This window comes from Cucurbita maxima, unplaced genomic scaffold, assembly GCF_002738345.1.
Source record: "Cucurbita maxima cultivar Rimu unplaced genomic scaffold, Cmax_1.0 Cma_Scf00018, whole genome shotgun sequence".
Taxonomy (NCBI): domain Eukaryota; kingdom Viridiplantae; phylum Streptophyta; class Magnoliopsida; order Cucurbitales; family Cucurbitaceae; genus Cucurbita; species Cucurbita maxima.
Window position 1 is genome coordinate 3,283,331 of NW_019272034.1, and position 23,203 is coordinate 3,306,533.

The 23,203-nt window shown below is 33.3% G+C and overlaps 5 protein-coding genes across 6 annotated transcripts; 3 read left to right on the forward strand and 2 right to left on the reverse strand.

Moving 5' to 3' along the window:
• Positions 1-22: 22 nt before the first annotated feature.
• Positions 23-4,628, forward strand: LOC111493435. 2 transcript variants are annotated; one of them, XM_023143144.1, is made up of 7 exons: positions 23-129; positions 1,490-1,669; positions 2,820-2,904; positions 3,131-3,237; positions 3,321-3,396; positions 3,475-3,540; positions 4,428-4,628. In XM_023143144.1, the coding sequence occupies exons 2-6, from the start codon at positions 1,649-1,651 to the stop codon at positions 3,489-3,491; spliced, it is 306 nt and encodes a 101-aa protein (XP_022998912.1). In that variant the 5' UTR covers positions 23-129; positions 1,490-1,648; the 3' UTR covers positions 3,492-3,540; positions 4,428-4,628. The 2 variants fall into 2 exon arrangements, with proteins under 2 accessions (XP_022998912.1, XP_022998911.1); XM_023143143.1 differs by lacking the exon at positions 23-129 and having other exon boundaries at positions 1,065-1,669.
• A 2,425-nt stretch (positions 4,629-7,053) lies between these two features.
• LOC111493430 lies at positions 7,054-9,487 on the forward strand. The gene is made up of 5 exons (XM_023143139.1): positions 7,054-7,633; positions 7,728-8,009; positions 8,100-8,307; positions 8,768-8,878; positions 9,043-9,487. Exons 1-5 carry the CDS (start codon positions 7,352-7,354, stop codon positions 9,171-9,173), a joined length of 1,014 nt encoding a protein of 337 aa, XP_022998907.1. The 5' UTR covers positions 7,054-7,351; the 3' UTR covers positions 9,174-9,487.
• Positions 9,488-11,414: 1,927 nt separating this feature from the next.
• LOC111493431 (copper transporter 6-like) lies at positions 11,415-12,138 on the reverse strand. The gene has a single exon (XM_023143140.1). The coding sequence runs from the start codon at positions 12,122-12,124 to the stop codon at positions 11,537-11,539; it is 588 nt and encodes a 195-aa protein (XP_022998908.1). The 5' UTR covers positions 12,125-12,138; the 3' UTR covers positions 11,415-11,536.
• Positions 12,139-15,572: 3,434 nt separating this feature from the next.
• LOC111493432 (copper transporter 1-like) lies at positions 15,573-16,631 on the reverse strand. Its single transcript, XM_023143141.1, has 2 exons — positions 16,016-16,631; positions 15,573-15,798 (listed from the first exon to the last, which is right to left on the reverse strand). Exons 1-2 carry the CDS (start codon positions 16,458-16,460, stop codon positions 15,782-15,784), a joined length of 462 nt encoding a protein of 153 aa, XP_022998909.1. The 5' UTR covers positions 16,461-16,631; the 3' UTR covers positions 15,573-15,781.
• A 4,189-nt stretch (positions 16,632-20,820) lies between these two features.
• LOC111493433 (copper transporter 1-like) lies at positions 20,821-21,277 on the forward strand. The gene has a single exon (XM_023143142.1). It carries the CDS (start codon positions 20,843-20,845, stop codon positions 21,227-21,229), a length of 387 nt encoding a protein of 128 aa, XP_022998910.1. The 5' UTR covers positions 20,821-20,842; the 3' UTR covers positions 21,230-21,277.
• Positions 21,278-23,203: the final 1,926 nt, after the last annotated feature.

Here is a 23,203-nt window from a genome sequence, read left to right on the forward strand (position 1 = left end):
CTTGTTTTTTGTGCGCGCTTCGTTCTCGTCTGGGTTTTCGCCTTCACAAACAGAGACTTGAAGTTGAAATTGAAGCGATTCCATTCAAACCTTCCATGATTTCCCGGAAGAAAATGCGCCCATCTTCAGGTAAAACCACGCTCGATTGATCGATTAATGGCTGATATTAATGCACTCCACTTTTTCAATTTTCCTTTTGGTTCTTCTTTGCTTAGTTTTTGTAATACTCTTTCGCATCGATTGCAAGAGAGTGGTCGTCGAGTGGCTTCACGTCTCTCTCAATTAGGATTGATAACTCTTTTCATTTTAAAATTCGACGTCGCAGTCTTTTCGCAATGTAATGATGAAAGAAACGACCAAGGAAACCCTCCATCCCACTTTCCCTGGCTCTCAGTTCATTTCCCTTATCCAAATCGAACTGTTTTTTTTATCATTTCTTCAATAATGAGCTGGTTTGTTCTTATGATAGGGGTTTGACCGAATCTTCCTTGTTTTTCTTCATGTTCTGCTCCTGTGCCCACTTTTTTTGCTTTAACTTGGTTCTGTAATATGTCAGAGCTCTTGAAATTATTTGTCTCTCTGAGTTAGATAGATCAGATAGTTGATGGCATCGGAATCAACAAGGATATTAAAAATTTGGGAGTTAAAGAGTCGATTTCTTCTATTTTTGACATTGAAAATGGCATATTCTTTACCTTGTCTTATCATCTGTTATACACATGTGGGATTGAAACCCATTTGAGTTTTCTTTATTTTCTTCATTGTTTTTCCCTTTCCTTCTCTCACCAATCGAAATTAAATTTTATCTTTGTAAGATCGTCAATATTGGACCGAGGGTGTTTTTAGAGTATTCCAAATCATATAACTATCCTTCTTCTAATGCAGCAACGCAATTTCACAATCAATATCGAAATGAAGCATTAAATAATTTGTTTCTTTTTTTTTCTGGGTGTTTATCAATGTAAAATTACGTACCAGAGAATGAATTATGAAAATTTCTGGAGGTAGTATTCTAGTATTCTGGTACGAAAGTTGAATATTATAAGAGGAAGGAGATTCTCATCATCCCCAAATTTAATTAAATTTTGATTTGAAATCCAGAAAAGCACTCTCACTGGTTGCCATTGGTTGTGTGGGGAAGAAGAGATCCTGAGTAAGATAAATAGTGCTTGTGAAGCTTGCATTATCCATTAAGCCACACACGGCACGAATGAGGAAATTTACAAAAGAAAATTCCCAAAATAAGATCCATGTTAGACTAACAGGAAGGAGAGGCTTCTCTTTCTTTCTTTTGTCTATTCTATTCTTCTTTTTCCAACCAGTGATGATGGCACATGGGTGACATAGCAGTAGCCTTTGCCTTCTTATAAATAGTGTGTTGAGGAGTCAATTTAGACATGTCTCCTTCTTAGCAGTTAGCTCAATTAGTAGTTCTTTATAAGCATAGTTCTCTTGCTTTCATTCTCACTCTGCTGATTTCTTTCAATGGGGTGTGGTGGAATCTCAGGGTAATTTTGTTTGGTTAGAAGGAAAGATTGAGAGAAAAATGGAGGGAAAGCCTAATGGATATCAAACCTCCTCTTTTGTTGCTGATCTTTTCGATGTCGAGTAGTTGCCATTGTCATCAGCATCAGGAGTTCTTGCAGCAATGTTTCCTTCTCCACAGAAGGTAATGCTGCTCTTTCTGAACTGCTTCTTGCTACATAGAACTTTGTTTCTACTTTTCAAATAGGTTTAGATTTTGTCACAGAATTCCTAATGATAATGAAGATAAATACATGTAAACGAGACATTACATGGTGAGGATTTGGAAGTTTTGTTGCATAATGTTAGACGGATGCTTATTGAAAATCAGCATTTTCTGAAGTTCTATTGCTTATTAGAAAGGATATATTTCTAAAATGATTATTTGTTTAAAATTCAAGAACAAAATAGAACGTTCAAACTACAGGGAGGAACCAACATGAAGACTAGGATAAGATTTAAACATATTATTACTTACATTTCTTAGTCTTCCTTCTTTATTTTACTTGGACACTTTTTGGAAAAAAAAAAAAAAGTACTGGTATGAATTTGGATGGTTCATGTGAGATCCCATATCGATTGGGGAGGAGAACGAAACATTCTTTATAAGGGTGTAGAAACTTCTCCCTAATAGATGCATTTTAGAAACCTTGACGGGAAGCCCATAGAGAACAATATCTGCTAATGGTGGGCTTGGGCCGTTACAAATGGCATCAGAGCCAGACACCGGGCAATGTGCTGGCGAGGAGGTTGAGCCCTGAAGTGGGGTGGAGACGAGGCGGTATGCCAGCAAGGACGCTGGGTCCTAAAGGGAGGTGGATTGAGGGGTCTCACATTGATTGGAGGAAGGAACGAGTGCCAGCGAGGACGTTGGACCCCAAAAGGGAGTGGATTATGAGATCCCACATCGATTAGGGAAGAGAACGAAACATTCTTTATAAGAGTGTGGAAACCTCTCCCTAGTAGACGCGTTTTAATAATCTTAAGGGGGGTGGATTGAGGGGTCACACATCGATTGGAGGAAGGAACGAGTGCCAACGAGGACACTGGACCCTGAAAAGGGGTGGATTATGAGATTCCATATTTGTTAGGGAGGAGAACGAAACATTCTTTATAAGGGTGTGAAATCTCTCCCTAATAGACGCGTTTTAATAATTTTGAGGAAAAATCTGAAAAAGAAAGTTCAAAGAGGGACAATATGTACTAACAGTGTGCTTGGACCGTTACTGTTCGAAGTCATAGAGCCATTGTGCATGTAATCATTTTTATAACACTGTTATTTTTCTAATTTTCAGGTGGGAAGCAGGACTTCTAGCTCTGGGGATTGGCTAAAACAGACCAACGGGAATCAACCACGCCACACCAAGCAAGGAAATTCAGGTGTGTGAATTGAAATATCAATCCTGTTAAAATTGATGGGCAGAAGGGTATGATATGCAAATTCACGAACCACAGGAACTTCCAGAGTATAATTTGTAACGATTTCTAATAATTAAAAAGATAAGAGCAAAAAGGGCTAGAAAGGAAAACCAAAGAAGTGTAATTCATTCGCACGAAACAAGAAATCAAGTTATGCCTAACAAAAACCAGATCTGATAATTTCAAGGAGGGAGCTTGGAGCCTTGTCATCTGAGTTCGTCTCTATACTATGGAGGACAAGATGGCTATTCCCAGGCCCCATCAGGTGGACCATCCCCACCCCCACCGTCCCCTGTGAGTATACTTTGTTTGACTGATCAGAAAGAGAAAGTAAAACTGAGTGTTCTTCTGTTGTTGCCAATTCATTGATGACCCAGTTGAAGAAAAGTGGGGAAGAAGATGATCCAGATGGAAACAACTCTCAACCTGTTTCTAGGGGAAACTGGTGGCAAGGTAATAATGTAATGGTTGAAGTTCTAGAAATCTGTTAACTGATCCATTTTAGTCTCTGATTTCAAATACTTTTTGTAGGTTCCCTTTATTATTAGGACCTCTGCCTTGCCTTGGCGGCACATGAATCCCCACCTATTTTCTAAGGTATGTTTATGTCGTCGTATGCTGTCCTGTTGTCTGCGTAAGGTGCGTTTTGAAGCCTTTTTGTTAGTCAGATAGCATATGTGGACCCATTTTTCCTTTCGGGCTTCTCCTCAAGGTTTTTAAAACGCGTCTGCTAGGGAAAGGTTTTCACAAACATTATAAAAAATGTTTCGTTCTCCTCCCCAACCGATGTGGGACCCTCCAATCCACTCCCTTCGGGGCCCAGCGTTCTTGCTGGCAAGCAGCCTCTTGTCCATCCCCTTTGGGGCTTAGTCTCCTCGCTGGCACATCGCCTGGTGTCTAACTCTATACCATTTGTAACAGCTCAAACCCACCGCTAGTTGATATTGTCTTCTTTGGGTTTTTCCTTTCGAGCTTCCCCTCAAGGTTTTTAAAATGCTTCTGTTAGGGAGAAGTTTCCACACCCTTATAAAGAATACTTCGTTCTCCTCCCAACCGATGTGGGGTCTCACCAACTTATCATTTAATTGCTTTCCTACCTTTCAATTCTTAAAAACCTTACCAAAAATATATCATATCATTTCTTAGAACATGAGGCATGATTAACTGTTTGAGTTCTTTATTTTTATAGAATTACTTTCAAAACTTTCATCCATCTATTTTTATAATCTCGATACCATCAGTTCATTGGTTTGGTTGGTTCGGGTTGAGATAACATCATAAATTAAATATGGTTTCTAACACAACATGGTGGTTTGAGGGTTGAAGGAGCAATGTGGGCTGGGATAGTTTATATATCCTTGAACTGTGGTTTTGGTCGGTTTGAGCGGTTTTTTCGGGTTTAATTTTGAGGGCATTTTGTATTTGTGGAAAAAGAAGGCTTCCCACCTCAAAATGGCTATGCTTTTTCCTTTTTCTGGGTGCAGGAATTCATGAAGCAGCATAGCAGATGGATTTGCATTACACTGTTACTTTTAGTTTGAAAATGGTGTGGAGTTTTCTGCATTCCCTTTTCTCAAATTCCTCGTTTAGATATATAAGCCTTGCTGTTTCTTACATACTCTACATAAATGGTTCTTCCTAATAATGAATGATATCTATGGATAGTTGCAAATAAAGCTCTTCCACCAGAAATGTGAACACAGCCATTCCTAATCGCACCACTTTCTTAAAAGATAGTAAATGAGTGTCTTGCGCCTGAACCCACCAAAATGAAACAAGTGTGAATGAAACGACAGCAGTTGCACTTTTCTTGGCAGCGGACTATTGCGATTGTGTGGCACTCATCCCCAACATTGAGTGAGTCATGCTAATTTGGGATCGCATCGCTTACAACTAGGTAATGTATGTTCAAGCCTCTAGCCCTGTTTTGAGAACAAGGGTTTAGAAAATAGGGGTGGAGAGATTTTTGAAAGAGAATTTGAAAGCAAGATTGAAAACAACATTATATGATTAAAGCAAAGTGCAACACAACAGCTTAAATAGCATATAACTTTTTTCAGGCAGAAAGAATTTACCTATAGTACATTTTGAGGTGATTTAAATTTGACGGGCCTAAACGTGATTTTGCCGAACGGGCATACAGAATCTAGGTATGAAGAGTTTATAATTGGTTGCAATGACGATGGGTCACATCCCCAATGAAACTATATATCATGACAACAGGAAATGAAATGAACGAAGAGGTACAAGACAAGGGTTTTGACATGTAATAAGCATGCGGTCATGGACAACACGCCTTGAACAAACACAACCACCGCCGCCACCACCACCGGAGAAGAGGAAGCAGCTGAAGGAGTAGACGTGGCGGTGGTGGGGTCAGTGTTGTTGCTTAAATGAATAAAAAGGAGAGGCGTCAGGGAAAGAAACATGTCGGAAGCCACTCATATTTGAACTTAAGATAAGAATTCCAAAAAAGGATTGAGATCCAAAAGTTGGAATAAGATGTTATCTGTTTCCTTTCTTCAACATGATTATCACTAACCTTAACTCATAATACACCAAATCTTCACATAAACATTTGTTTTCACTAATCACTCCCATTCCATACTCATATTGCCTCACTCGAACAGATTTCGTGATTTTGAAATTTTGCATCATAAAAAAATTGAATCAGTGCTTCGAATTTATATCTAGAAACATTAAAAAATGAAATAAAAATGATTTTATGGTAATTATAAAAACAAAGAAAAAAAACTCATTTTTAGTGAATATTTGCCTTTATTTATATTTTCTTTTACCAATTTAAATCTCTTTTATCATCATTTCTAATAATAATAATAAATCAATTCTCAAATATCGAAAAGAAATAATAAAAAAAATAAATAAATAGACTTAACTTCTGGTTTAAGTAATGTAAAATTCTCTCTTTTTAGAAATTGGAATTATTAGCCATTAATCAAAAGTGTCCCATAATCTAATTCACATCCAAGAATCCATTTCCAAGTCAAAAGTGGCCGACTTAATTAATCATAGTTTTTTTAAAAAATAAAATAAAATAACTTTATTTATATTTGATTTAATCTATCAATTAGTGATAAATTAGTCTGTCATAAAATAATGTTATTAAAATTTTAAATGTGTTTATAAATCCCAAATAATTACGTGATTTATAAAAATTTATTTCAAATTTTAAAATTCTAAAATTTAAATTTTCGTCATCCAATTTAGTTTTTAAATTGCAAAATTTAAAACTTTAAAGATCTTATTAAACACATTAAAAGTTTAATGCCCAATTAAAATTAATGAGCAAATTAAACCATTAAAATGACGTCTAAATATTTAAAATTTTAATTTGTGCTATATTTTAACACAAAAGTAATTATTTCTATATGAATTTTCCTTTTTGAAGGAAAAAAAAAAAAAAAAAAAAAAAAAAAAAAAAAAAAAAAAAAAAAAAAAAAAAAAAAAAAAAAAAAAAAAAAAAAAAAAAAAAAAAAAAAAAAAAAAAAAAAAAAAAAAAAAAAAAAAAAAAAAAAAAAAAAAAAAAAAAAAAAAAAAAAAAAAAAAAAAAAAAAAAAAAAAAAAAAAAAAAAAAAAAAAAAAAAAAAAAAAAAAACTTAAACTTTAATTTTTTAAAAATGGAATAATATTCTTTGTACAATAATGGAGTTTGGTAAACGTATTGGTACTTAGCAGTAGTCAGAATTGCAACTAGAAAGGTTGACTCTTAAATTATATTTTAGACAAATGTTATTATTAATTTCTTTATTTTATAATAATAATCAAATAAAAAAGATTCCTTAATTATGTAATTAAAAATTATGGCTAACATTTTTTTTTCCATTTATTTAGGTATATTCCTATATTTCCATGCTCGATCATAAGTCTAGCACCAATAGATTAGTTTGTCAGTAACTCTATCAGCCTACTATGGATAGGTTGATATCAATGAATATATATCTAAAGTCAACCATAATTGATGATAAACTTCAATACGTGCTAGAGTTATACCCATCTTCTCGGGCTTTATGTATGTAAAATTGACCGAGATTTTAATATTAAAAAAATAATTATTATTATAATAACTATAATAATTAGGATTATGTTCAGTATTATTCAGTTGCACCATATTTTATCTTACTCAAATCTACACTTAATAATACACAAATTTGAATGCGATTACTTATTTTAAACACTGACCGAACCCCACGGCTGTGCTCCGGCCAACGGACCACCACTGTAACCGTAAAAATATTTCATTGGAGTGTTTCATAAAATACTCTGATCTCTCTGTTTATTAGTCGGTCCCTCCACTTGTTCCTACTCTATAAAGTCAGACTTACGGCGCATAAATTTTCAATTCTGTCGCTCTTTCTTATTGTCTCTGTATCAGCACCAAGGTGCGGCCATGGCGGTCGATCCAGAAGCCGGAGAGTTCAAGTTTTACACTCAGTTTCAGACAGAGCATGGAGATAATAAGCAGAGCCCCTTTGAAGGAGACAATTGGTCGAGCTATTTCTCGCCAGTGGAGTCTGAGATTGGTTCCTCTGAAATCGAGAGCGATAAAGATGATGGTGACGGCGGCGACGAGGATTACACGGCGGAATTGAGTCGTCGGATGGCTCAATTCATGCTTCAAGATGATGATAACCCTTCAACGGCAAGTTTTCAATCAGAGACTCAGAATAAGGTATTGAATTTATATAAACGTGGAAGGTTTCAAGGGGGTTTGTGAAATTCTCTGTTTTTTGATTTTGAGGGCTTGTTCTGTTTCTTGTATATAGTCATGGGGTTTGTCTGGTTCGCCTATTTCAACGCTGTGGTCACCTTTAGGCTCGAGCAATGGAAGCAGCTATGGAAGCCCAGAAGGGCCTTCGAAGGAGCCGTCGCCGCCAACCACACCGATGGTTGCAGAGCGGCGGGGGCTCGACATATCACAGAACGTTTTCACCAAATTAGAGAAGATGAAGAAGGTTAGCACAAATGGTAAATCAATCCAAACAAGGCCCCAAGATGAAGAAAATGGATACTCTTCTTCTTCCAAAGACCAAACAAGAGCTCTCAAAGTGAGATGAGATTCAAATCCCACAAATTTGTACTTCACAAATCTCCTTTACTCTCTTTTTTTGCTGATTCAAGCTCAACCCTGTTTATAGAATCAGAGGCGGAAGCAGAACCAGCAGTTCATGAAGCAAAAAGGTTCAGCCGCCATAATGGGCAAGCAAGCTCAAGGAAGCTCATCACAAGGCAATTCAGGGGGGAAACCAGGAGGGTTATCAGGGACTGGTGTTTTCTTGCCCCGCCATGTGAACTACAACCGCTCAGCCCCATCTCCTCAGCCACCACAGCCGCCGAAGAAAACAAGTAAACTCCATTTTCATTCGATAGCTAGCTAATTTTTACATCGTTTTCTAAGTGGGTTAATTAGCTAACACCATTAGTTGAGACTTTCCCATCAATGAATTGCCATTCCAACCATTCCTCGTGAGGCATCTTGGACTCTTCCTCATACCCCTGTTTCTCCTGATTCATAGAGATTCCGTGACCTTCCAGACACCCTCTGAATCTATCAAATCTTTAACCATTCACGGTTGGTCCAACCAAATTTGTCCGCTTCTTTGGTGGAATCTCCATCCATCCCCTTAAAACCAGACCACTTTGTGGTCAAAAGGAGCTGAATGAAAACGACACCCGTCTGAATCTTAAACAACTTGCATAGCCCACTACGGTCTAATTCTTTAATCGGTAGATAGATATGCGTGTCTTCCTCTACAAGGAAAAAAACACTAACGAATTTACCATTTCTCCTCTTTCCCCATGTCAGGCTCCTCCACTGTTCTCATACCCGTGAGAGTCTTACAAGCCTTACAACTTCACTACAACAGAATGGACGACGAGACAAGACAAAAAATCACAGGCTTCACAGCACTTAGAGGTAATTTTTCAATTTCCATCACAAAATTCTCTCTATGGCATTTTCACAAACAGTTAGTGTGCATTCCACAAATATTTCGCAACTTCCCCTCTTTCTGTCTCAATTCGATCTGGGTGATTCTCTTTTTCATCTAAGAACAGACTCCTATTTGCTAATATGAACAGAAGCAGCAGCGGGTGTAAGAATAGCTACACAACCCATTAAGAAAAGCCATCCGGTAGCGGCGGCGGCGGCAGCAGCAGAAGCAGCAACAAGCCAAACCGACATAGACCTTCCACAAGAATGGACATATTAATTACTTTGAACAACTGGCGAGGGGCCATTTCGTCTCTGGAGCACAAATCTGAATCTTTTTGGCAGTTTTCTAGAAAACATGCAGCTAATGTTAATGGAATGGTAATAAATGCCCCAAATGGACGGAGAAGAAGACGAAATGAAATTACGAGTTGTGAAACGCCGTCGTTTTCTTTACTGTCTCAGGGGCAAAAGCGTAAATAATGTTTGGCAAAAATGGGATTTGCTTAGATGAAATCCTTTTGTAATAATTCTGAAGGAAGGTTGTACCTCTTCAATAATTTTTTAAATAATTAAATTATTTTTGTTTGGGTCTATAAATTACATTAAAAAAAATCCATAATTTAATTAAATTATTATTATTTTTTTTTTTTTTTAAGAACTTTCATCTTTAAAATTATAATAAATATATTACCATAAAATTATGATTGAGCTATTGTTTAGATAGGAGATAGGTTGACTTTTGGTCCTTTTGACTCGCTCGAGATTATTGAGATTTACAAAGAGAATGACTTTAAAAAGCGTTACATGTATAGATCGAGAATTAACTTTTGAACTTTTAACTTAAACTTCGACGTCATTCGTTGGTCATTAACTCATATTTGATTTGAACTAGTCATGATTCTAAGGTCTAAATTGAAATTTGTACTAACAAAAAAGGCTAAAGTTGAAAACAATGTGACAAAAAAACGTCATTATTATTCAAATAAAGAAAAGAATTTGTCTTTTTCACAACTTGAAATTTGAATTAATAGGAAAAGTGAAATCTCGTGATATCAAATATCAAATATCAGATTACGTGTATATATTATATATAATAATCTTATATATATTTTATCAAATATACAAAATATAACATCATTTCTAAAAACTCAAATTTTAACATATAATGTAATCTTCAAATTATAAAGTGAGAGGAAGTGAGGTCAAGGATGAGAACGAAGAATATAATTCTTGTTCCTGATCGCGTTTAGCTAACAAAAAGAAAGTTCTCCTCACTCTCACGAGTAGTTAATCTTAGTCAATTAAAATCTCTCATTGTGAGATTCCACATCGGTAGGGAAAGAGAACGAAACACCCTTGATAAGGGTGTGAAAATCTCTCTCAAGCAAACGTTCGTTTTAAAAACCTTAAGAGTAAACCTAAAAGAGAAAACTCAAAAAACACCATATTTATTAGTAGTAGGCTTGAGTTATTATAAATAGTATCAGAGTCAAACACCTGATGATGTGCAAATGAGGAGGCTATTCTCCGGAGGGGGTAGACACGAGACGGTGGGCCACCAAGAACGCTGGGTTCGAAGGGGGTAGATTTTGTGGGAGTCCCACATCAATTGAAGAAAGGAACGAGTGTCAGCGAGGACGTTGGGCCCTGAATGGGGAGGAGAACGAAATACCCTTTATAAGGGTGTGAAAACCTTTTCCTAACAGAAGCGTTTTAAAAACTTAAAGTAAGCCCGAAAGAGAAAACGTAAGGAAAATAATATCTGTTAGTGGTGGAATTAGGCCTTAGGCAGTTACAGATATTCCTCCTTCTTGGAGCAAAAGACAAAGACAAAGCTAGGGAGGTCGAGCTTCAGAAAAGAAGCGTCTAGTTTTTGCGTATTTTAAATTCACATCCTCTAATCCCAACATAATCTTGTCAAGATCTTGTTCAGATCATTGGGCCAACAAAATCTGTCATCTTCTTCAACTCTCTGAGTCAGCTGTAAAGACAAAGACAATATAGAAAGACAAGACAAGAAAAGCCACACTACTGGCTAGTGGCTTAGCTCAACAATGTCATTGAGGCATTTTATCAAACAGTTTGGGGGCATGGCGCGCTCAAGTTGTTGGCAGCCCCCCGCTAGCATCTCTCATCTCTTGGTCAACAAAAACAGAGAGTGAGAGAGATCCTTCTTCTTACCTTTTTCGTTTTGTTTTGAACCCAATCGACAGGAACACCTAATTAATGGCTTCCGCAAGTGGCCACCCCACCCATCCACCCACTTGTTTCAACCATTTCCCCATTTCAGTGGTTCAAGCCTTTCCCCAACTTGCCTTAAAGTAAACATCCGAGGGAAGATGACTTTTAGGCTTATTGTAGGTTATGTTTCTGTGCTCTCTCTTTGGGCCTTTCACTGAACAAAATATCAGGCCCAAGCCCATCAGGTCATGGCTACGAGTGAGATTATATTGTTAGATTTTGAAATATAAAAGATTTACTTCATATAAGTTAATTTCTTTTTACTTTTTACCATCCATATTTTCCATTTTTTTAATTAAAAATAAATATTTGAGGTTTAAATCTCATACATCCAGAGTAAAAGAGGGTACACGATGAACCACTAGATAGATCATTCGAAGAAAGACTTAATTTACTTGGTCAGCAAACCCCAGATGGAAGATCTGCCGTACCCGGATCGTACGGCTTTGATTTCGTGTTCTTCGTGACTCTGCTCCCAAAAATCAGAAACCCAAATGAATGACCGGCGATGGCAGCGATAAAAACGCCGCCGTTGAACGACATCAAAGCAAGCATAACCATGTACGCAATTCCAATTCTAACCCCATGCACCGCCGTCTGCACGATCCCAGCGGCGAAATTTCTCGGCCCCATCTCCGTCATCAGCCGCCAACGAGACAGCCACTCTACAGACACCGCCAGCAAAAACACTAATATCAACGCCAGCGCATACATGCCGGACTGGTTGCCCGGCCAGCCGGAGAATAAAACTTGGGTGTTTTTCCCCCAGAAGAATGTCATGTGCATCATCGTCATGCCCGATGACGACGGCATCCCGTGAGAGTGCATGTCGTCGTCGGAGCCGCCGCTCATCGGACCCATCGGCGGCGGCGGAGGGTCGGAGTGCATACCGTCGTGGTTGGGAAAAACATCGTGGGCGTTGGCTTTGGATGAGACAGACAGAGAAATTACAAGACAGAGAATTAAGATTTTTGTTGTGTTCTTCATTTTGCCAATCTGTTTGTTTGTTGACTTTGTGAAAAATGATAATCTTCACTCAATTTTATAGCTAATTTTTTTTTTTTTTTAAATTTATATATGACTGTACTAATGGTAGTTGTACTATATTTTATATGTAGTACAAATTTATATATATAATTAGTTTTTAAAATTTATGGTCAATGAAATTTAATAAATATATAAAAATATATTTCATTTTTATTTTTATTTTTATTTTTATGTTGCTTGACTAGGCTTAATAACCTCTCTGGCACCCGCTACAAAAATTGGTAACATCGATTTGGACCCCATGTAGGCCTATTGGTGCTAGATGTTACAATCACACTTTTCTTGACAGTAGATTTTGCGATTGTGTAATACTCGCAAGTGAGTCCAAGTCAATTTGAATTTGTGTTGTCTGGCTGGACAATGTATGCTCAAGCTTTTGGCCCCGATTTGAGGAGAAGATTTTAGAAAACGAGGACAAAGAGAGTTTGAAAGTAAGATGAAGAGAGATTGAAAGCAATGTTATACGACATACAAACAAGGCAACACATCAAATTAATTAGCATATAACTTTTATGGGTAGGGAGAATCTGATAACTAGTTGCATCCCCTATAATATATTTTGAAGCGATTCATGTATAGCTGGCCTAGACGTGATTTTGCCTAATGGTTATACAAAATTAGGGGAAGAGTTGACAACTAGTCACATCCTCTATAATACATTTTGGGGCGATTCAAGTCTATTAGACCTAAACATGATTTTACCGAACGATCAAACAAACACAAAATACAATAACAAGTCAATACAACATGAAATAAAATAAAAGATTCAATGTAGCATGAGCATGCGGACATGGGCAACACGCCTTAGACAAGCATGACTATGACACTAGTCACGAAAGACTTAACATCATGAACCGAAGGTAACAAATCGTACTTAACATCATGAACTAAAACGATAAAAACGAATAATTTTCTTTTGAATGTCTAAACAATAATTAAAACACGCCGAAATTAAAATTTGAACAAATAAAACTCTAAATTTAAATATATTATTATTTAGGTTCGACTCAAATTTAAAAAGTGGTTAGGATGGTTGACCATGATAAGGTAGAGATGAAATCGCATGTTTCATGCCTTTTAATATTATTATTATTATTGTTACTATTATTATTATTTGTAAGACTTTTTCTATATTTTATAACATTATTTCACCAATAAAAAAATAATTAATTGAGAGATTAAATTAAAGTATTAATAATCATAGATTTTTAGTTTAAGTAAAAGGATTACTTTAATTAATTAATTTTTATTTTATTTAATTTTACATTATATTATTATTGGTCTTATTTCTTATTTCCAATTTCTTTATCCATTTGCTATTTTATGTCAAGAAGTTGACATTTAGTTGAATAAATTAAAATAAATAATGAAAACAAAATAAGTTTCGTTCCTCTCTCCAATCGATGTGAGATCTCTCATTCTACTTTTTGGAGGTCTACCATCCTTATTGACACACTACACAGTCTCTAACTCTGATACCATTGGTAATGTTTCATGTCTAGATCTGAATCTTTTATCCGAATCCTGAGTATGGAGTGTTACAGGTGATATGAATTTGAAAAAAAAAAAAAAATGTTACCTTTTGATTTCTTTATTGTGCTTGTTTATGCATGAACGTTCAATTAGACCAATAAGGGCTTCATTTTAAAGCCAACAAAAACAAACCTTAAACCATTAATTTAATCGAGCTATCTTCAAGAAGGTGAAAATTTTAAGATTAAACTCTAATAATCACACTAATACACTAATATAATAATAGCTTGCGTGATCGAGTTATTGTCTTTTGTCGATTGTTTCTTGTTTCTAGTTTTGAGAAATAAAAATGTGATTTTTCTATTTTGAGTTCTTAAGCTTTTAGAAACATTTTTTGTTTAAGAACTCATTCTAAAAATAGTTGACGTCACAAACTTTTATTTGGTTACCTATTACCAGAGTGATTGTGAGGTAACACGTAGACATGTTTAAAAAGCAAGTCTTATATCTATGAGCGTAAACACGAGTGACATCATATCCTTCGAGAGAAAGATGTGAGAAAGTGAGTGTGAGGTCCAATTTTCTTTGTGTGAATACTTATTTACAACCATATATTGAAGAATAGCTTTAAATAATGGGCATTAGTTGATCGAATAACATGTCTCTATTGGATATCATGCTCAATCGTCACCATTATAGCAAAAAGAGAAAGGTAAGTTTATCGTATCTATACATTTGAGGATTTGTGTAAAGGAAGAACATCGAAAGAAATGACTTCAGTTGCCAATAGAAAGAATATAACACTTTAATTAGAGTAATAATAAAATCTTAAATTTGGGTTACCATTAAATTATCATAATCGAAAATGTTAAATTAGTAACCTGGTCTGAATTGAAAATATTTTAATAGAATTTTACTGAAAATTATTACACAATTATTGATTTTCTCTAAAACAAAATAAATCCGATAAAAAAACAGATTATTAATACATCATTTTGTAACACCATTAAATTTCAAACTAAGTTTTAAAAATAAAAAATATATAGGTAATTTTGAAAATATCAAAACTTGACTTAATGATATTAATAATCTAAGCTATTTGAAAAGTCATATCAAATGTAATCAAATTGGTTGATTTGAGTATAAATTTCACCCATGCAATTATTAAATATTTATTGTATTGCAAAATTCATAAGCTAATTTCAATTCAATTAATGCAGTAAAGAAAGGGCAACCGTCTCTAAACCCTATCTTGACTTTCCATATCCACGTGTTCCCGTATAATTGGCTACTCTTGTTGATGCTGACGCAACATTCTAATTTTCTAAATTTATTTCAACCGTTCAAACAAAAAAAAAAGGAGTAAATTTATAGCTTTCTTTTTTAAAATTCAATATTTAAAAATAAAATAATAAAATTTTAACACTATGGTCTTTGTAATAAAACATCAATGTTTCTCAATATACTTTTATTATTATTTTTTGTTGTCAATTTTGGTCCCTACGTAATTAAAAGTTTAAGCTAAATTTTACAAATAATGAAAACCAAAAATGTTTTTTTTTTAAATAGAGACAACAAAATAAATTAATACTAAAATATGAGAATAAAGTAGTATTTAAATAAAGAATAAATTAATCATTGGAAAAAGAAAAAGAAAATCGGCAGCTTGCACGTTATCTAAATTTGCAGTAGAAAACAAAACATATGTTCACGGATGTAATAGAGATTTGAATTTCACAATTTTCTTTGATAATTTATTAATTCAACCAAAATAATTAAAAGGGGGGAAAATGAAAAAAATAATAATAATAAATGTATATTTTCAAAATATAATTCAAATTTTTTAAATTTTGAAAAGGCAAGAAAAATTAAGGCTAATTATAAAAATATGAAAAAAAAATAAAATAAAACCTCAAATCTCAGTAAGCAGGATGAATATCTTCTGAGTTCTTCCTTACAATTACAAAGGAAAAAAAAAAAAAAAAAAAAAAAAAAAAAAAAAAAAAAAAAAAAAGAGAATCCAAATGAAGAACGATGAAATATTACTGTGAAGAAGAAGAAAATTACTAACGAATTATCCCGGAATCTGAATCCAAGCATTCCAAATTATCAATTTCCCTTCTGTTATAACTTCACATAAGCTGCAAGAATTCCAGAAAACAAATTTCGGTTTTGAACTTTCAAAATTGCAAATCGAATCAGCCAAATCGAAATCGAAAAATTCATCAGCACGAATTCAACTCAACACGACTCGACAACAACAGTTTAGATCAGATAATTTCACAATTCAATTGCAGATTTCCACATTCCTTCAGCATCGATTTCAACAACTAAGAGGAGGAAGATCAGAGGATTTACCAGAAGCCGCGCCTGAATTCTTGAAAAATCTACTCCCAAAGAAGAAGAATCCGAGGCAATGACCACCGATTGCGACCAAAAACACTCCAACATTGAACGACATAACCGCAAGCATCACTAAATACGCCAATCCAACCCTAACCGTATGCATCAGAGTCCGGATCAAACCAGCCGCTGCGGCGCTAGAATCTTCCTTAATCAATCGGCTATGCGAAAGCCACTCGACGATGAAAGCAAGCACGAAAATGAGGATCAAGGCCAAGGCGTACATACCGGAGCGGTCTCCAGGCCAGTTACGGAACAGAATCTCAGCGTTGGTTCCCCAAAAGAAGGTCATGTGCATCATCCGGTGATGCATCGTCATCCCCGGCGACGCGGCGGAAGAGGCCGGCGGCGGCGCCATACCATGCATATGGTGGTGGTGAGTCTCGTCGGTAGCGTTCATGGCAGCTCCGGAGACTAAAAATCGTGTGTGGTACCAACGAGTCCGGTTGGTTTCAGATAACTGATAAGAACGCAGTCTCTTTCAGGATTTAATCAACCCGTTCGCACACTCGTTGCGACTTGTATGAGCAGAAGCCCTCATTCAGTGTAGTGGCGGTCTATCAGTATCCATATGTACCTATTTGGATTTATTTATGTATTTTTAAAAAATCATTATTTTATATAAATAATGTATTTAATCTTTTAAATTTTAGATCCAGTTTTTTAAATTTGAAAACATGAAATACAATCATTTTTTATTTTTTAAATAATGAGATAATTTAGGAAAAACGTTAGTTTCTTATCAAATTATTATTTTATTAATGTACTTCGACATACACGTGGATGCAAGTAATGCCAAATCGTAATTAATTATTTAATTTTTATTAGTAACTTTGATTATTTTAGACGTAATTGGAGGTAAATTCTAAATAAATCATAAATAAACTTAATTTATCCGAGTTAAATCATAAATAAATCTCTCTCACTCGACTGAGAATAACTTAATTACAGTAATATAGAAGGTGAAATATATAATTACAAGGGTAAAACATTTTTTTTTTACTCAATTGCGAAGATATAATTCATTATAGTATTAATTTAAACAATTCGTAAGTGATTGAACGGTCTATATTTATTATATTCATTGACATACGTAGCGTACGTGAGAATTCAACCTAAGACCTATCATTAATAAATGAAAATTAATTAATTAATATTACACTTTGAGCTAGCTCAATTTGGTTGATTTTTTTTAATTAATAAATTATATATATACATACATGTTTAGTATTGGAAGAATTTAAATTAAATTAAAAAAAAACATATTTTTTATATTGGATACATTAAATATTAAAATATTAAATATATTTAAAATTTAAGTGAGATTTAAATTAACGACAAAATTAATAAAAATATTTTTAAATTCTATACTTTATTTCAAGAATACTTAATTTTAAAAAATCCTAAAAATGTCACTTAACTTTAAAAGGTTTTTAAAAATATATTTTTTTTCAAAAATTTCATTATTACTTTTATTTTATTTTTTTTTAACTTTAAACCCACCTTTAAAATCTTCAAAAATACCTTTTGATTTTATTTAAAAAGTTAAAAATACATTAACGGTTAGTATCATGTTTCGAAAATATTCATAAATTTTCAAAAATAACATTAAAAAATTTAGAGATAATCTATGAAGTGTCGATAGATAGTTTTTGTCTATATATATTGAGATTTTTTTAAATAAAATTAAAGGGTTTTAATGTTACTTTTCAAATTTCATAAGTATTTTTTAGAATATTTTTGAACTTTTTAAAATTTTTGAAGGGTATTAATGAAACTTTTTAAAATTTAGGGGTGTTTTTGAAACACTATTAAAAGTTAAAGAGTACTTTTGAAAAAAAAAATACGTATTTTAAAAACATTTTTTGTTTTTTTTTTAAGGTTAATGTATTATTAATTTTTTTTAAAGTTTATAGGTAATTTTTAGACGCTTGTAGATATTTTTATTATATAATAAATTATATTTATTTTAAGTAAGGTAGAAATTATTTCTAAGTCCGTTCAAATAAGGGTTGAGCCATATAGGAACCCCGTTTGTAGCTAAAATTCTCTCATTCTTTCGAGAGGCTTCCACGAGCGAAATTACTAGTATGAGAGTTATAATTTCCTTTTTACTAAACCTCGTGCATCCCCAAGAAGTTTAGTGAGCAAATTGAGTTGTTGATGCCCTTCTTGTAATAGATGAAGATAAAAAAAAAAAAAAAAAGAATTCTCTTGATTGATCGAATTTATAGTAGTGTAACAGTCTGAGGTCACCTCTAGTAGATATTATCCATTATGATCCATTACATATTGTTGTTAGTCTCACAGTTTTAAAACACGTATACTAGGGAGTGGTTTCCACACCCTTATCAGGAATGTTTCATTCCCCTCTCCCTAGTTGATGCGTTTTAAAACCGTGAGGTTGACGACAATACGTAACAAGCCAAAGCAGATAATATATGTTAGAAGTACGCTTAAGCTATTATAAATGGTATTAGAGTAAGATATCGGGCAGTGCGTTAGCAAGGACACTGAACCCCAAAGAGGGTGAATTGTGAGATCTCACATCTATTAGAGAGGGGAACGAAACATTCCTTATAAGGGTATGAAAACTTCTCCCTAATGGACGTGTTTTAAAACCTTAAGGGGAAACACAAATAGGATAATATCTGCTAGCAGTTAGTTTAGATTGTTACACGTAGACACCCGAGAGACTTCAAAAACAACAAACAAATAACACTTTGGAAGAAAACTCATACTAAATTGAGATCATTGATTGTACTACTTGTGTGTTTTTTTTTTATGGTACTACATGTTGCAATTTTGGATTTAGTGTGTACTACACATAAAAATAAAACACACGTGGTTAATAAGTCACCACTAAGTAGTGTTCATTATTTGGAAAGTAATCACTTTAGTTATTGAATTCAAATTGACCACTAAGGAGATTTGTGAATTAAATCATATAGTATAAATTAACCTAAATTAATAAAAATAACTTTTAACTTCATATTTTATCTATAAAAAAATATTCTTAAATTTTTTTATAATAAAGTTAAAAAAATATCCTTACCGTTAAATTTAGAGGATCAAAACTGTTAATATTTTTTTAAAAAAAAAATTACCAAATTTTCATTAATATTCTTAAATTTTTTTAAAAACTTTAAAAATATTTTAATTTTTTTTAAATTTAAAATATTTTTTTTTTGTTCGTATCACGTTTCAAATAAGTTGTATGAACTTTCAAGAATAACTTAAAAAGTTTAAAGATAATTATGAGATGTTTTCGTCGTATATTTGTTATTATTATTATCTTTTTATAAAAGTAAAATATGTTAATACTATTTTTAAAATTTAACAATAAAATATTAAATGATATTAATGAAACTTTTAAAGTTCAAACGTATTTATGAAATATATATTTTTGAAATAAATTACTATCAATTTATATCCCAAACTAATTGTAAGAGTTTTTTTTCTCTCTCTTAAAAATGTATGTGTACGTTACTTTTCTGTTCACCAAACCCTCTACCTATCACATTTATGGAACTTAAAGCCTCTCTAGATATACATTAGATTCATAGACGTGTATCACGTATCAATCTTACTTACATCACTTTTATGTATCTAAAGTTATTAGACATGCATCACTTTCACGGAGTCAAATTTTATCTATAGGAAATGAACCTGTCTTTATATATTTCATGATGCAACACAAAATATTTTTCGTGCAGAATAACATTATCATTAATATTCATGTTGTTAGACGAACACGACTTCCCACAATGATATGATATTGTCCACTTTGAACATAAGCTCTCATCATAGTTACTTTCCTTCTCACGACATAACATTCATGATTTATATAATTAAACTATGACACTCGAGAGAAGTGGATAACTAAAAGGCTCGATTTTTTTGATGTTTTGGTTCATAGTTTTTAGTGATTAATTTGTTCCCTTTACGAGTTGAAAGTTCATCTTTTGATGTTTAGACCAAAGTTCGTCCAAATGTCGACCCGTTAGAACTACAGAGGATTAGAAATTCAAAGTTAGTTTTTTTCTTATCATATCTCGATGTTTGGTCCAAAGTTTGTCCAAATTTTGATATGTTAGAGCTATCGAGACTTAGAAACCTAATGTACGTCTCAACGTTTTGACTAAAGTTCGTATAAACTCTAACCTATTAGAGTTTTGGAATGATGCTCGAATTAAGCAATTATGTGAATAAATATGAAATTTAATAATAAATCTGTAATAGCCTAAACTCACTACAAGTAGATATTATCTTTTATGGAATGTTTTGTTTTCCTCTTGAATCGATGTGGGATCTCATAATTCACCTCTTTGAGAGCCTAGCGTTCTGGCTGGTGGATCTCACAATCTACTCCCTTAAGGACCAAAACGTTCTCACTGGTACACTGCTTAGTGCTTGGCTTGGTATCATTTGTAATGGCTTAAGTACACCACTAACCGATATTGTTCTCCCACAATGTTTTTAAAACATGTTTATTAAGGATAGATTTCCACATTAAGAATGTTTTGTTTCTCTTTTATTTGTGGGATCTCACAAAATCTATCCATATCTAAAATCATCCATGAAATTTAAAAAATTTAAAAATTAATAATCACCTTATATTATTATTATTATTATTGTTATTATTGAATAATGTAAATAAACTTTAGTACGAGCTAACTTGTAGTACACTCAGGAGCTTAGCTGGTAGTACAATCCAGCTTCGTTATTTGATTGGCTTCCGAGAAAAAGAAGGAAAAACAAAGATCCATTTTCCCAAGAAAAATGGAATTCCACATGACATTTTTCTGGGGAAAGTCGGCGGAGATTCTATTCGCCGGCTGGCCTGGCCGGAGCTCACTCTCTTACGCCATCGCCTTAGTCTTCATCTTTCTCGTCGCCTTCGCCGTGGAGTGGCTGTCGCACACTAAACTCACCGCCTCTGTCGCCGATGACGTCTTCGCCGGCTTTGTTCAGACCGCCCTGTATGGCGTCCGGGTGGGGTTGGCTTTTGTCGTCATGCTGGCCGTCATGTCATTCAATGTCGGAGTCCTGCTTGCGGCGGTGGCCGGGTATTCGGTCGGGTTCTTGGTTTATGGGAGCCGGGTTTTTAATAGATCCAAAATTGACCTAAATTTGAATATGTCTGATATACCACCACTTAATTGTTAATAGGGTGGAAGTTTGGAATCATATATATATATATTTGGCCATTTTTTCGTATGTTGGGTACAATTTTGTATATTAATTTCATAATTATCCCACCATAAATTTCTTTTCCGGCCTAACTGAGGCATCGATTAACGTTGTTACCTACAAATAATTGTTTTGTAATTATGCACGAGGTACCCACTAAATCTCTTTCCAAGAGATACTTCATAAGTTTTATCAATGATTATGGCAGTAAGGTGTGGATATATTTCTTGCTGAAAAATCGGAAGTCTGTACTATCTTCAACAATTATAAAAATCTTGTTCCAAAAGAAATGGAAGATTTTCCCCAAATTGAGAGGTGTGGAGAATTCATCTCTCACGAGTTCAATATTTTTTTTTATAAAACTAATAGTATTAGCAGGCAACTTACTTTCTCACAAAATGGAGTAGTTGAGCATGAGGATAAAACAATCATAAACATGGTTAGAAGTATATTATTATTGGAACAAATTTCAAAAAATATCTGGCTAGAAGAAGTAAATTGGACCACCCATGACAGCTCGACAGAGTGGTAAGTGGTAGTGAAAGATATAACTCCTGAAAAAGCTTGGAGTGACATAAAATCTAATGTTGTTTATTGTTTAGTTTTTGAATGTATGGGTCATGTTCACGTTTCAAATAGTAAATAATTTCAGTGTGAGCCGTTAGGAATGAGTAAAGAGTCTAAAACATATAGACTCTATAATCCAATGTCCACGAAGACATTTGATTTTTTTTAAAAAAATAAATGTTAGGATTGAGGGGAGAAGTAATGCTGAAGCTGGATTTGATATAAGTTAGAAGTAAACATGATCCAAGTGAAGAAAAATATGAGAGGAGATGGTATCACAAGAAGAAGTTAGTGCATACCATCTCTACATACCAATATAAATCTGCTTAACCACAGAGATTTTATGATCGAGCCACTACAAGGAAGGTGCACCTTATTGATATAGACAATAAATTTTAATTCTTTTAAGATTTCTTAGTTATCCTATACTTAGGATCCTTTTCATTTAAATGTGGTATCAGTTTATTTATATAGCGTTCCTTTACTCGAGTGTCACAAGTACAATTGTGACCATATCTTATTCATATAAACAGAAGATAAAGGTAAATTTGATCGTTAGTTTATATGTTGTCAATCTAATTTTTACCGGTGATGATGAGAGTATTTTTGTTAAGTTCAAAAATTTTATCGTGAAAAAATGTAATATCTCTCGTTTAAATTCAAAATTGAAAATAATAATAATAATAATAATAAAAATAAAATGATAATAGTTGTTTTTTTTTTTTATTTAAGTGGTTCTCATTTGTTTGTAAGAAAAATAAATAAATAAAAAGCATATTAATTTAATAATACATTAATTTCCAAAAAGTGAGACACGACAAAGAAATACTTCTCTAACACATTTTAATTTCATATGCACTCAATAGTGAATTCCACATGTGCGCACGTGTTTTTAAATTCATCTTTTTAAATGTAGTTATCCCGAGTAAAATTTTAAATTCAAAATCAAATATTTCGAAAATATATAAAATAAAAAAAATTATTTTTTTCAGAAATTCCACAATCTGAAAACAATTTTAAAAAATTAATCTTAAATCATAAAATAAAATTGATAATTACCCAAATAAAAAAAAAATGTTTGCGACCCTATAATAAAAAATTTAATCACATTATAATTCAATAAATAATACATATGGCTGGTCCAAAGTACGATAGAGGTCGTATTATTATTTTATTAGAATAAGAACAAAAATGATAACTAGATCAATAAAGAACAGGTTTCATATGGAGGTGATTTAAACTTACTGTAATACTTAAACAACCGCTAGTCATTGTTTATTTTCCTTTTTTGATAGGAGATCGGTCGTTTAAGCAACTTTAACTTGCCAACGAGACAAATTGAAAGTATATTAAGTACATAGTTATTACTGAGCTAAATAACCG

What these genes read in the sequence shown, in the direction of transcription:
- LOC111493435 (XM_023143144.1), top strand. Translation starts at nt 1,649, where the DNA reads ATGTTTCCTTCTCCACAGAAG. An exon ending in CACCAAGCAAGGAAATTCAG is followed by an intron (nt 2,905 to 3,130) that starts GTGTGTGAATTG and finishes GATAATTTCAAG; the next exon opens with GAGGGAGCTTGGAGCCTTGT. An exon ending in CCCCACCCCCACCGTCCCCT is followed by an intron (nt 3,238 to 3,320) that starts GTGAGTATACTT and finishes TTGATGACCCAG; the next exon opens with TTGAAGAAAAGTGGGGAAGA.
- LOC111493430 (XM_023143139.1), top strand. Translation starts at nt 7,352, where the DNA reads ATGGCGGTCGATCCAGAAGCCGGAGAGTTCAAGTTTTACACTCAGTTT. An exon ending in ACAGCCGCCGAAGAAAACAA is followed by an intron (nt 8,308 to 8,767) that starts GTAAACTCCATT and finishes TCCCCATGTCAG; the next exon opens with GCTCCTCCACTGTTCTCATA. An exon ending in AGGCTTCACAGCACTTAGAG is followed by an intron (nt 8,879 to 9,042) that starts GTAATTTTTCAA and finishes TAATATGAACAG; the next exon opens with AAGCAGCAGCGGGTGTAAGA.
- LOC111493431 (XM_023143140.1), bottom strand. Translation starts at nt 12,124, where the DNA reads ATGAAGAACACAACAAAAATCTTAATTCTCTGTCTTGTAATTTCTCTG.
- LOC111493432 (XM_023143141.1), bottom strand. Translation starts at nt 16,460, where the DNA reads ATGAACGCTACCGACGAGACTCACCACCACCATATGCATGGTATGGCG.
- LOC111493433 (XM_023143142.1), top strand. Translation starts at nt 20,843, where the DNA reads ATGGAATTCCACATGACATTTTTCTGGGGAAAGTCGGCGGAGATTCTA.